General features: G+C 53.7%; 1 protein-coding gene across 2 annotated transcripts in view; it reads left to right on the top strand.

Annotated features, from left to right (window-relative positions):
* The window catches only part of Ell (elongation factor for RNA polymerase II), a 66,599-nt gene that overhangs the window by 1,884 nt on the left and 50,686 nt on the right, over positions 1 to 14,029 (top strand). The window contains exon 1 of one of the 2 annotated variants that reach the window (XM_040290263.2): positions 9,948 to 10,252. The exons of the other annotated variant lie outside the window; for it this stretch is intronic. Within the exon in view, the coding sequence (XP_040146197.1) occupies positions 10,244 to 10,252 (9 nt within the window). The 5' untranslated portion in view covers positions 9,948 to 10,243. Of the gene's footprint in view, positions 1 to 9,947; positions 10,253 to 14,029 lie in introns of those variants that run through there. 2 annotated transcript variants of the gene reach the window in all.

The following is a 14,029-nucleotide window of genomic DNA, read 5'->3' as shown; positions in this document are numbered from 1 at the left end:
AATTCTGACTTGTCCTGCAGGAAGGCAGGTTTTCCCAGAAACAGCTGGGGGAGAGCGCATGAGTCATGTAAATAAGATGGACTTGGTACCTGGTTGCCTCGGACTTCTGGGATCCTGAGACCAAGAGCCCCACCTTCTGTCCAAAGCTGCCCTCACTCGTTCCAGTCCCCTGTCAGGAAGGCTTGCCTGTGCGTCTGCCTCATGCCATCATGCTGCTATTTTTAATTTCGGGTATAGGTTACATCCCCTAAGTAAGCTGGGTCTTCCTTGTATGTGAAGGTGAAGTTAACTGCAGATTCTTGAGCTTGTTCCATCCGGGCTGTTTATGGTAGTGTGTTGACCAGCCAGGAAGGGTTCCCTCAGAGAACTCTCTAAGCTGTCTAGGGCAACTTGATTGGCTCGGTTAAATTTTGGGGAGATCCAAACTTGTGTTTTTATTGAAAGATGACTGGTCAATTAAGTGGCATGGAAGCTTTCATATTTAATATTATGCTTTGGGCAGTGGACTGGACTGAGCTAAGACCAGAGGAGCTCCTGTGCTTTTTGTGGCACTGGTGGCAGGAAGAGCCTTCATTTAGCTGGCTTTGGATGGTGGGCATGGGGAAGGCAACTTAAAGAACTTGATATTTGTTAACAAAACCTTGTGTGCCCATCTCTGTCAACTAGCAGCCAGGATTTACTGTTCTCTGGTGCTGTGGCTATATGGTTTGCCAATAGCAACTTGTGGTAGGGTTTTAATTTTTTTTTGTTCTGGGAGTGCATGCTTGTGCATGCTAGACAAGCCCCGTACCACCGAGCTGCGCCCCCTACCCTTACTTAAATTTTTTTTAAAAATATTTTTTTAGTTTTAGGTGGACATAATATCTTTATTTTTTAAAATTTTTATGTGGTGCTGAGGATCGAACCCAGTGCCTCATGCATGCTAGGCAAGCACTCTACCACTAAGCCACAACCCCAGCCCCCTACTTAAACTTTTTAATTGCAAAAAGACTTTTACATATTCAGATGTGGCAGGGTCTGGGCAGGAACTTGCTGTGGAACTTTCCCTGTGTCTTTCCATGAACTGTTCATTGTAGCCCTTTGAGCAGACTTGTGTAAGGATCTACCGTGGTTTCTTTCCCCAGAAAGGTCTGAAGTCTGAGCTGCTCTTGTGTAGGCCTGGTGGCCAGGCAGGTAGAGATTTAGCAATATGTGTAACGGCTGGTCCTTCCATCCCATTTTGGACTTGTTAAAGTTTCTCTTTGATTATAAAATCCTGAGTAGTTCTGAGGTTACCATTTCTCTGTATTTCTTTTTTGACTTTGCTGGGTTATTTCCAGGAGAGCAGAGAGAGGAAGTGGTATACAACTCATCCTTCCAGAATAATGTCACTGCCTACTCAGAGAAGTGTCCCCTGGTGACCCTGAGGAAGTGACCCACCCAGGGGCATCTGCCTCCATTTGCCGGGTTGTATTTTGTCACTAGGAGAATTGAGTGATCTCTGTGGCCAGGTGACCTCCTTGGTGGAGGGGAGCATATTTGGGAATAACTGAGGGCCCAGGCAGAGTCCTTGAGGCTGGAGATCAAAACTGTCTGGGTTTGAATCTTGGCCCTATCTGCCTCACAAGACTTTGGGCAAGTGAATTCCTGACCCATCCCAGCTCCAGATCCTTCTCCTCAGAACCGTGAGGGTGCCAGTATTTAACCCCATTCCAAGCTTCAGATCCTTCTCTCAGGCCCCAGCATACCCTGAGCCCTCTTGAGCTCTCAGCTCTTGGCACTCCTGCCCAGCGCTGTCTCCTGCTCTGGGCCCTCGTGGAGATTCATGCAGAGCTGGTGGGAGATGAGCCTGGGCTCACTCTTCTCACCCAATTTGATGGAGTGTCAGGTCAGCACAGGGCCACTGCTCAGGGGCTAGACGCCCACAGGGACTAAGATGGGTGCCTTGTGTCAGCAGCAATATTCTAGAATTATCAAGAGGTAGATAATAGGGGCTGGGGCTGTAGCTCAGTGGTGGAGCACTTGCCTAGCACATGTGAGGCAATGGATTTGGTCCTCAGCACCACATAAAAGCAAACAAAATAAAGACATTCTATCCTTCTACAACTTAAAAAAAATAAAAATAATAAAAAAAGAGATAGATAATAAACAGCCACCCAGGAATCAGCAGGAAAGATTCATCAGTGGACAGTGCTAGAAAGGAAATAAAATAGGGCAAAATGCTGGTGAGGGACCCCAGGTGGGCATAGGAGATGACACAGAGTTGAGGTCAGTGGCTGGAGAGTCCCAGGCACTGGTGTGCATAGTCTCTTGGAGTCAGGGCCTGGTAAAGGTGTAGGGGGGCTGCAAGGTGCTGTCCAGGTGTGAAGGAGCACCAGGTTCCATGGGCCTGCAGCCAGTATCCCTCAGCTGTCCTGGGAGGCCCTGGTGGTATGCTGGCGACTGCTGCGTGCTAGTAAGTAGGTGAACTGCTTGGACATCAACCTGGGCACTGGTGGCAGGAGGACCCTTCATTTAGTCTGCATTCCCTTTGCATGGTGGGGAGGTCTGGGAGGCCAGGCTTATCTCTCCCTTCCTGGGGGGTGCCCACGTGCTCCTGAGCAGGGAAGCACTTTATCCTGCTGTTCAGATGAGGCCTTCGTTAGGAATCCTAGGGCCATCATCTCCAAGCTTTGGGGGAACACTAGCTTATGGTTCCTGCTTTATGTTAGGGGCATGTCAGACTCTGAGGCAGCCTCACCTGCTTGAGGGCACTCCACTGTCCTCGTGTCTCAGCTGCCTCTTCGGAGCCCTAGCCACAGTCTTGTTTGGGGTTGGGGTGGGTTTTGAGCTATAGGGCACATAGCTCTGAGGGGAGTCATACTGTGGGAACAAGTACTAGTGAAACACCAGCATTTTGACAACCCCCCCATCCCCGCACAGAGGCCACAAACATTGATGACATGAGTGGCTGTGCAAAATTTTTGTAGTTTGACTGTTCTGAGCCCTGTCCCTGGAGAAAACCAAAAGATGATAGATGACTGCCTGCATCTGGGTGTATGTCCCACTCCCATGCCAGCACAGGCTGTGCTGCCTGAGTAATTCATTTTGTCCCTGTCAGGTCCATGATGTGAGCAGTTCCTGTTTCCCAGGTGAGGAAAAGGCAGGCAGTGGCTTAGAAGGTTGAGTCACCTCACAGGACCTCTCAGCTGGGAAGTAGCCGACAACCCAGGTTTCATGGCGTGAGGCTTTGGCCAGGCTGGATGGGCTGGGTGGAGTGGGCTGGCACAGGGCATCAGGAGCATGGCAGCCTGTGTCTCCTGCTTGCTGGGTCATTGAGTTCGATTTGCTCGTGTGTTTCCAGGTGGGCGCCAGCTGATTCTGGGTGGGGTGGGCTCCTCCCCCAAGGTGCTGCTGTAGGATGGAGCCAGCCTGAGGCTGTGGTTGACTGTCTGTGCAGGAGAGGGGCTGGGGGTGCGGGAGAGACAGAGGGAGGCTGAACACCACCCTGGCCACTGTGACCCTTGACCAAGCTTCCGGCTGCCTGGCTGTGGTCACGGTGATTGTGTGTAAACAGTAGGCTGCTCACGGAAACCCACCCTCTGTTGACTCATCAGGAGGCCAGAGTTCATCACCCTTTAAGCAGTTTTGACATCATACCAGGATTGTGACATCGCCAGGAGACCTTGAGGAAGGAACCAGCCAACTTGAAAAACAAGACCGCTTTTCCACTCTTAGCTCAAGCCAGAAACCCAGGAGACCCCTGGCTTTAGAATCTGGGCCTCAGGGACAGCAGCCCTGCTTGATGTGGCCCAGCAGGGGTCAGACTGATGATTAATACTGTGCCTGTAGGATTTGGCCTCTTTTGTTTTTAGGGCCTCACGCCCAGGACTCTGTCTTTATGACTTACCTTGTCCTGTTTTCTCCTTGGTCTGTGAATTGTGCAGCTGGGCTTTGTGTGATCTCATCTCTGCAGTCAGCCACATAGCCTGAAGGGACACTTAGAACAGTGACCCCAAATGACCTCTGATCTGTAGGTGCTTGAATGACAGACAGTGATGACAGGCAGATATGTTGTCACTTTTTAATTAAGAGAAACAAAGAGAAAAAAGAAAACTGGTGTCCAAGTAAGCCATCCCAAGGGAGACTGTTCCACTGAATGAAAGTGTCATAGAGAGACTTGTCTCCACATGAAGTGGCCATGCACACCAGGACCCAATGCTAATTATATTCTCCAGGGCTGGATACCTCCCTGGCCAAGTGGAGACGAAGCTCCTGGCTGAGTCACGCAGGTTTGAGGGACTGTGACTCCCAGCCCCTCGGGAGGGACAGGTTCTGAAGTCCAGGTGAAGTTTGTGGAATCACTGAACTATTGTTTAAAAGCCACACATGCTGGGCGTGATGGCGCACACCTGTAATCTCAGCGACCCTGGAGGCTGAGGCAGGAGGATCACAAATTTAAGGGCAGTCTTGGCAACTTAGTGAGACCCCGTGTCCAAAAACAACCACAAAAACCACGTGTGTGAAAGCTTTTTTTTTAAAAACTGGATGAGAGTGTAGCTCAGCCTAGAGGCTTGCAGAAAACCTAAAGCACTGGTCCTGTTGCCCCAGGCAAGTGCGATGGCATCTCATTTCCTTTCTCTTCTGTCTTATACTGAGTTGTCATCATGATACGTTCATGTGATTTTGTCTTTTTGTCTCTTCCTCAACTAGAGAAATATTTTTTGTCCTTATAAACTTTGCATGTGCGTGTGTGTGTGTGTGTGTGTGTGTGGGGGGGGGTGCTGGGTATGGAATCCAGGGTCTCAAATGCCAGACAAGTGCTCTACTGCTAAGCTCTTCTCCAGCTCCGCTTTTTTTTTTTTTTTTTTTTCCTGTTTTGAGACGGGGTCTGTCTCCCAGGCTGGCTGTAACTCCTGGGCTCAGACGATCTTTCTAGCTCAGCTTCCCAAGTATCTGGGACCACAGGCTCGTGCTACTGTGCCCTGCCCAAACTTTGTTTGTTTTTTGTCTTTTATGTTGCTGGAAACTGAATTCAGGGCCTCATGCGTTTGGCAGGTGCTCTACCATTGAGCTATAGCCCCAGCACCCTAAACTTTATTTACTTATTTATTTTTGGTACTGGAGATTGAACCCAGGGGCACTCTACCACGGAGCTACATCTGCAGCCCTTTTTATTTTTTATTTTGATACAGGGTCTCACTAAGTTGGTTAGGGCCTCACTAAGTTTCTGAGACTGGCTCAGACTTGTGATCCTCCTGCCTCAGCTTCCTGAGTTGCTGGATTTATAAGCATGGACCACTGCACCTGGCTCAAATTTTACTTTTTCTTTTTAATTTTTTTTAATTTGTAGATGGACACAATATCTTTATATTTATTTATTTATTTTTATGTGGTGCTGAGGATCAAACTCAGGGCCTCACACATGCAAGGCAGGCGCTCTACCACTGAGCTATAGCCCCAGCCCCCCAAATTTTACTTTTCAATGGCTATGTCTTCCACATGGTTTGGATCCTAAGAGGTCTCTATTCATAGATCATTTTTATGTCCTGGTCATTCTGGATGCTGGGACAGGCTGCTCCATTTCCTGAGGTGGAGGTGCACAGACGCACTGAATTGTGGCTGGGGCTGCCCTGGGAAGGCTGGCGCAGGCAGAGGCCTGGCATGACTGCTCATCGCTGGGTGGAGTTGGGAGGCTGTGATTGCTGTGCATTTGCTTCCAGGATGTGTTCTGGCTCTGGTGGGGTTGGCTGTGTGGTCAGGAAGGGCCAGGTGGGAGGCAGGGAGGCTGGAGGAGGCTGTAGATAGAGGCTCTGAGGGCCTTAGCTGGGATGGTACCTGGGGACTGGATAAGGGTTCAGATGTGGGAGGCATTTGGGAAGTCGCCTGTGTCTGGTTGGAGGAGGTGGACATTTCTGATGTTGGCTTTTGCTGGCTATGTGGTAGAAGGTCTTGACCTAGTCGGCTTTGTTGTGATGTTTGATCTGGGGTTTTCAGTGAGAGATGCGGGGTTCCTGCAGGGCTGAAAGACATGCCAATGGCAGCTCTGGAGTGGTTACCGAGGATCAGAGAGCCCTGGTGTGTCCATGACGGGTGTGTCGTTGCTGTTGAGGTGGAGGCTGTGTGGAGTGAGGTTGTGGGTGAGCCGGTCTTTCTGAGCTGCTGCCTTTGTTCCAGAGTGTGGACGTCCTGAGTTCCTGCAGGGGTCCTCATGTGCAGTTTGAAGGTGGGTTTGACAGATATGGCCAGTCTTGGATTACATCTTTTGCTAAGGAGCAGTTGGACACCACGTTTCCCGATTGCACTGGTGTTGACTAGCCCAGAGGCAGTTACTGGACTGTGGGTGCACTGGACAGCGTCGCCAAGGTCTTTGGCTGGATGGAGGGTTTGCCCAGGTCACCCTGAGTCAGCCTTGCAGGTGGGTGAGTGATGTACTCATCAGGTGCAGGGAAGACCAGGGGGAGGGCCTTAGTGACAGCCCTTTTGTCACTGCTTCCCAGTGGGCTTTAGGCATCTCTGTCGCAGGCTGCCTGGAGCAGCTCAGCCTGCCTTGGAGCTTTTGAAAAACTAAGGTGCTGCTGGTGATGAAAGCCCTGGGTTAATCCTGCTCTCTTCACATGGAGAGATCAGGGCTCAGCTGGGTGGTCCCTTCCTTGAGTGTGTTCTTCCCCAAGTCACTGCTCTTGCTGGCCCTGTGACTCTTCTAAATACTTATGAAAAGAGTCATCATAAGGAGGCATTTCCCTTGAAGGATGCTGGGAGTCACATGCTGGGGTGAGTGAGACTGGCTTCAGCTCCTACTGATAGTATGGTTGCAGGTGACAAAGACCCTGACCACAGCTACCATGGGATGGGGGATGCTGGTGTCCATGCTGGAGGTGAGCTTGGCTGACTTCAGGTCACGTCTGAAGGAGAGTGTTAAGGAAAATCACCTGGAACCAACTGAGAAGCAGGGGCATGGAGGGCGCTTACCAACTTAGTGAGACCCTATCTCAAAATAAAAAATGGAAAGGGTTGGTGATGTAGCTCAGTGGTCAAGGTCAGTCCCCAGTATTACATCCCCAAGTACCACACTCACACAAAGCTAACTGTTGTGCTGGGCATGGTAGCCCATGCCTGGAATCCTAGCAATTTGGGAGTCTGAGGCAGAAGGATCAAAGTTTGAGACCAGCCTCAGTAACCTAGTGAGGCTCTGAGAAACTTGGTGAGACCCTGTCTCAAAATAAATGAATAAATAAATAAGAGCTAGAATGTAGCCCAGTGATAAAATGCCCCTGGGCTCAATCCCCAGTAACTGCTCCCCACCCCTGAAAAAAAGATAGAAAAAGATAACTGTTAAGATGACCAGGGTGTGGCTCAGTGGTGGAGCACTTGCCTGGTGTGTACAGGTCCTGGGTTCCATCCCAGCACTGTAGGGGAAAAAGAGAACGCTTGTCGGGGCTGGGCTTGTGGCTCAGTGGTAGAGCGCTTGCCTAGCACGTGTGAGGCACTGGGTTTGATCCTCTGCACCACATAAAAATAAAATAAAGGTATTGGGTCCACCTACAACTAAAAAGTGTATTTAAAAAGAAAAAAAGATAACACTTGTGGAAGATGGGCTTTCTTCCTGGCAGGAAGCAATCTGGACACCTCAAAGGTCAGGTGCTGCCCACTGGGGGGTACTGGGCAGGCTGGCCTTTGCCCCTGCTCCTGCCCTTGGCCTGACCCTGCGGTGGTGAAGGTGGGTGGGAGAGAGCAGGAGCAGTGAGGTTTCCTGGGATCCTGTGGGCAGAAGCCACCTACTGACTGCTGGGAGGAGCGGGGCCTCTAATCAGGGGAGGTGAGTGCTTGTGCACATGTGTGTGCATATGTCAGCCACCATGTGACCTGCACTCGCCTTGGAAACATGGGGTCAGCGCCTCAGTCCAGGCTAGGCTGATCTGAGGGGGGCCTCTTGGCTGACAGGTGGGGGCAGCCACCCCTTCACACTGCCCTTCCTGGTGGGGGTGTTGTCTTCTGGGACCCAGAGGGCTCAGGATGGTCTCCTTTACTGGCCAGTGTGGATGGGGAGGTTCCCCTGCTTTTTTTTTTTTTTAACCTTTAGGAGAGATCCAGCTTTCTGCTGTGGACCTGTTGTGGGGGCTCCCCTCCCCTCATCCAGAGGGAGTGATTTCAGGTCCCAGAGTGAGATGATGATAACTGCAGCATCAGGGCAGCCTGAGTGGCAGGTGTGTCTCCTCTCCAGACAGAGCCACTGAGGGTAAGGAGCCCAAGAGGTGCCTAGTGCTCTTGTCCTCTCCAAAATTTCGTTCCCAGGACCAGGACTGCGTCTCCCACTTGCACTATTCCCGTGGCTTAGTGGTAGAGTTGAAGGGGCCTGCGGAAGCTGTGGCCTACAGCTTGGCACCGATGCCCTGTGACCCCTGGCCCTGCTTGCTCTCACCCCTCCTGTCATAGCACCTCTGTGGGGAAGATCCTCTGTCATTTCCGAGCAAGGAGTTCAGACATAGCTTGTGCAGCGGGCTGAGCAGGGCTGGCTGCAGGCACTGACAATGCAGACTGTTACTTCAGCTTTTCCAGTGTCAGCTGTAGTGCCTAGGGCAAGGGCCCAGTCAAGCCCACCATCTGTCTTTGTAAATAAAGTTTTATTGGGACACAGCTGCTCACTTGGAACAGCCCCATAAAGCCTGAACCAGAACTTGCTCAGACCATTACCTGTTGGTCTGGAGTGTTAGCCCCTGCGCTGAGACCACACCCCTGGGAGGCCTTGCTGTTGTCCAGGGCCAGACTGAAACTTTGGGTCCCTTTGTTTTGGCCCCTTCATTTTATCAGCAGGAAGTCTAGGTGATGACTAGCCATGGTCCTGTGGTTGGCAAAGATGAAGAAAGGCTAGGTGTGGTGGCGCACTCCTGTAATCCCAGCTACTTTGAAGGCTGAGACAGGAGAAATACAAGTTCAAGGCCCACTTCAGCAACTTAGCGAGACCCTTCTCAAAAGAAAAAAGGCTAGGAATGTAGCTCAGTGGTAGAGTACCCCTGTTTCAGTCTGTATCCTGCAAAAAACAAAATAAAAGCTGAGGTTAGACCTGGAGTCCAAGGGTGTCTGCTCTGGGACCCACAGCCCTCCTGGCTGCCAACCCCCACCTGGATCTCCTGAAGACTCAAAATGCTTCCCACCCTGAGTGCCACTCCCATGGCTTTCCAGGAGCTTTTCTCAGCTTCAGCAAAGAGCCTGGCATAGCTTCCAGTGGGACTGGCCTTTTTTGTTTGTGACCTTTGGAACTGAAAACAAAGCCCAGTCATGCACAGCCTGGATGGGAAGGGCCAATGTGCATGACCCTTGTGGAGTTGGGATCAGCTGCAGCTTAGAGGAAGCCTTGGTGTCCTGGTCCCCTCCACTCCTGGGGATGTAGGTTCCATGTCTTTGCCTTGGAGTGGGTCGTGGGGCCCGTAACTGGTTCTTGTTGGGCCCTGACCATAGTCCCTTGTCCCTTCGGCCTCTGCTCTGTGGTCATACTGTGGGGCTGGTGTCTGCCACGGATACCTCACCCTGGACTGAGGGTGGTCTTGGGGAGCCTTCTAGAGCTTTCTCAACTTGGGGCAAGTGCTCTCTGTAGAGCAGATTCCATGCAAGATACCAGAGGCCTGAAAGTCCCCGAGAAGGGCTTCCTGGGTCGGTCTCCCTGGCGAGGGGCAGCGTGTGGTTTCTGCGTTCTGTCAGCAGAAGTGGCCTGGTTTTGCTCTTCTCTTCTGATGTCGTCTCTCCCTTCAGAAAGGGTGTGGCAGCTGAGCTGCACAGGCCAGGCAGGGGCCTTGCAGGGAGACGTCTGAGGGCAGGGGCAGGTCTCAGCTAGAAGTGTGTGTTCCTTCCTTTCCTGGTGGCACTATTTTTGGAGTTGGACGCTCACGGATGTCTGCTTGTTCCAGGGAAATGTGCTCAGCTCGCAGTGCATCTGGCAAGTGGGAGGGGACAACCAGTGCTGGCGGCCTGTGTCCAGCTCATCCCTAGTCTTCTCTGGGGCCAGAATGAGGCATGTTGGATCCCTTTCCTGTGCACGGGGTCTCACTGGTGAGGTCCTTCTGTAGAGCCACACAGCCCACCCCGTGATCTATGAATGGCTCCATCCCGGGGTCAGCTTTTCATAAACCGGAAGTGAGCTGTGTCAAGGAGGATTCTGCTGAGGTGTCTGTCCTGGGAGGATTGATGAGGCGTGGCCCCGGCTCTCTCTGCGCTACCCTCCTGTCATAGCATCTCTGAGCTTAGGAGGCTGCGGATTTCCCGCTGAGCAGCGCCTGCCAGAGCTCACATGTGCAAGGTAAAGTTCACAGCCCTGGAGCAGAAGTGGGTCCATGCAGCCCCACAAAGGCAAAGGCGTGGAGTGTCTTCCTTCCCCTGGGTGGGGTGATCGGCAGGGTCTAGGCCCAGAGTCCCACCACTGATGGCAGCTTGTCCTGGGAGCCTAGCAGTGCCCCTGCCTTTTGCCTTTCCTCTTCCTGCTCTCTCACATGTGGGTTAATTGAAGCCTGGCCACTTTGGAGTGACAGGAGTGGCCTGAGAGCTGGCCGCAGACTGTTGGTGCAGTTCTGGGTTGAGGTGTTCAGGAGTAGGTAACCATGCGCTGTGGGCACGGCTGTTCCTCAGCAGGGCCTCATGCCCAGGTGTTTGCATTGGGGTGGAGGGATCCAGTGGGTGGGAGAACCTGAGGGTGTCACAGGCAGGTCACCAGAGGATGTGGAAAACAGGGCTCAGGCCTAGGGCAGTGCCAGCGGGGCCAGTACCACGTTGACCACACCGGGACTGGTCCTGAGCCAGTCTGCAGACCAGGCGGATTTACTGCAGCATGGTCTGGGAATTGGGGGCAGCAGCCTGGGCACATGCTGGCAGAGGCTGCCCATCATCCTGTGGCCACATGGGCACCCAGGGCTCAGAGGGAGGCCAGGCAGAAAGCTTCCAAGTGGTGGAGCTGGTGTCCTGATGACAGCTGAGGGCTGGGAAAAGGGACAGGCTGCCTCATTCTCCTTGCTAATGTTAAAACACATGGAGGCTGGGCACAGGGTGGCAGTGACCTCCTGTGTAGTGGTGCCACCCTCTGGGCCTCAGGTCCCCCTCCTGCAGTGTGGAGTCATTGTGGGCCAGTGCCTGTGGCCTGGTGGTGTGGTCAGGTCTTGAGTCCTACCCCTTGGGTTGCAAGGCCTCCTTTCTCCTCCTCCGTGGCATATTTGTGGGTTTAGGGAGCTTCACCCCAAAGTGGCTTACAGGGCATCTGGCACATGAGGCTCCCCTTTCCTGCTCCACTGTGTCCGGGCACAGACAGCTCGGCTGGCTGCTTCTGCCCACATCCCTGCTTTCTTGTACCTGTTAGTGGCGAGGAGTCTGCTTTATTGAGGACAGTTGAACAGTGAGAAATGAAAGCTCAGGCTAGAATGGCAGGCAGGTGGGAGTGTGGCACCACGTGCTCCTGTGTTCCTGGCTCCTCCGGGCACACCTGCCTTCCTGCTACCCATGAAGCCACAGGACAGCCTGGCCCAGGAAGGGTGGGACTGGGCCCTGCATCTTTAAAATGGCTTTGGTTAGGAAGGCCTAGCAGAAACTTCCTCACTTCTCTGACACAGCCTTGCTGGTAGGGTCACAGGTGCTGCCAGGTCAGTGAAGGCAGGTGGCGATGAAGGCCCACGGTGGAGTGGCAGGAAGGGCTGGTGGTGGCTTCAGTTCCCAGATGTCCCAACATTTCCTGCCCTCTGGCCCCTGAACATCAAGAAGTTGCCCACTGGGGTTCAGCTGTGAGCCTGGGGGTGCAGCCGTCCAGTTGCTTGACCCGTCCCTTCACAGCTCTGTGTCCCAGAAGAGTTGAGGCACAAGTTGCTCCAAAGGAGCTCCACTGTTGGAACTGGGCACCGAGGGGTCTCTTGCAGGTGGGAGCCACAGACCCCAGGCTAGCCAACTGCTGGATACTCAGAGCTGCAGGACTTATGTGGACCTCCGGGCCTGTCACCTGGACTTGTCTGAGACAGGTCCCTGTGGAGGGTGACACAGCAGGCATTCCTCACAACAGCCTGGGGGTGGTCTGCACTGGGCTGTAGCGAGGCTGCAGCCTGGAGGCTTCACAGGCTGTGTTTTGTGGTGACTTGCTGACCCCATGATTTGTCCTGTGGGCAGTGTCAGCCTCTCCTCAGGCCTGAGAGATGACCAGTGACAGACAGGTGTTACCACTTTAAAGATCAGACTCTGGCTCCCTCCCCACCCTCTCCAGGCAGAGGCGACCGTGACAGAAGATCAGATGGGCAGCGCAGTGTGAGCTCAGAGCCCAGGAGGAAGGCCAAGTTGGCAGACGGCTTGGGGGAAACGCAGCCGGGGGACTACATGTCACTGTTTCGCTCAGGATGTGCGTTCAGATTTTGGTGAACTTGAGTTCAAAATTGCGTGGCAAAAACCAGAATAGGAGTGGCTGCCGCACATCAGCCAAGTCATTCCTGGGTGGGTGGCTCTGCAGCTCCCCTGCGCCACCTGGAAGGCTCCTCTCCTCCTCCTCAGCCTCACCCCTCCTGGCACCTGCCCTGTCTCTTCGGTTGTCCCTTGGGCACAAGTAGCCAAGCAGGCCAGCGAGGTTGAGTGAAGTGTGTCTGGTGAGAGTGTGATCACTGGGTCAACCGTTGCCACCGTGACTGCCCACAGCCTGCCCAGACTGTCCACCAGAGACGGGGCCTCTCTGAACTTGGGGTCGCAGCAGTGGGCGGGAGGGAGGTGAGTCTGCAGGATGGTGACTTGCAGGGTCAGGTCAGACCTGGCATCTGGCCAGAGCGCTGGCCAAGCCCCCTCGCGGGACACCTGCTAACCTGGTCCTGGTGCCTTGCTGGGCAGTGGGGATCCTAGGTGGAGAGTGACAGTCCCACAGGCTCTAGAGCAGCCTGCATGACAGGAAGGCTCCCTCGTAGAAGGGACATTTGCCAGGGCCTGAAGAAAGATTGGAGTTCCTGGCCCTGGCGGTTATTAGGGAAAAGCCTGTGCCCAGGAGGCCTGTCCCTGTCCCACGGGTGCCAGTGGCCAGAGACACGCCAGAGCAACAGTTCGGAGTGAGTGGGAAGACGGCCAGAGGGCACCTCCTCCCTTTCTTAGGCCTCCCTCTCCCAGTCCCTTCCCATCCTGGTTCAGATGTCTCCTTGTCACTTGAGTCACCTGGGATTGGGTCACTCGGGATCAGTGGCCTTGGCTCTGCGCACCTGCCTCCTCAGTGAAGGCTGTTAGCCATTTGTCTAATCCTGCGGTGGGCTGTGAGGAGGGGGCAGGGTCCTGTGTGGTTCCCTGTCCTCCAGCTCTGGACAGAGTGTTCCGTCCTCCCGTTGCTTCCGGGGCTGTGTCCTGCCTGGGATTCCCAGTAGCTGCCAGCTCCTGTCTGGAGCCCTGGCCACGCCGCCTCCCCCAGGCGCAGTCGCACGTGTCGGGGTCGCTCCCTCCGCGGTGCTCCTGCTCTGCCAGATGCCTTTTCCAAAAATAAAGCTGGCAGAACTCCGCTACCTCTTCTCATGTGGGTTAAGTGGCTTCACCCCACGGTGGTGGCACTCCCTCACAGAGCCCCACAGAGGCACCTCTGGAGCTGCCTTGCGCAGAGCTGCTCAGGGCCTGAGGTGGCCGTGCCCTCTCCAGACCCTGAGTGTTCATGGTGGCTTTCCTGAACCGGGTGCCAGTGTGGCCCTCTGCAGCCTTGTAGCTTCTGCTCTGCTCTGCTCTCTCCTTTCCCTCTGTTGGGGATGAATCATGGCCCCACACATGCTAGGCAAGCACTCTGCCACTGAGTGTGTCCCCAGCCCAGAACACTTTTCTTTTTAAACTAGGTTCCTTTTTTTTTTTTTTAAATCAAATAAAACCATAAAAAGTGCCACCTTATAAAGCAGGTGATGGTGGGCTGCTCAGCAGGGCCAGGGAGCCTTATAGTGTGACTCTGCCTTAGAGCTGGGGTGGTCCTCAGGGATCCCCCTCCATAGGTCCCTGGCATTGTTTGGTCCTGGGATGCACCTGGCCCCCTGTGCCCGCCCTGGAGGGTGTGCTGCAGGTGGCAGCTTCGGGCCGTCTGCTGGATCACTGGCCTGCACCCTTA

Source organism: Ictidomys tridecemlineatus, chromosome 2 (assembly GCF_052094955.1).
Source record: "Ictidomys tridecemlineatus isolate mIctTri1 chromosome 2, mIctTri1.hap1, whole genome shotgun sequence".
In the NCBI taxonomy this organism is placed as follows: Eukaryota; Metazoa; Chordata; class Mammalia; order Rodentia; family Sciuridae; genus Ictidomys; species Ictidomys tridecemlineatus.
The sequence above is the reverse complement of the archived record's forward strand: the minus strand, read 5'-3'. Positions and strand labels throughout refer to the sequence as shown.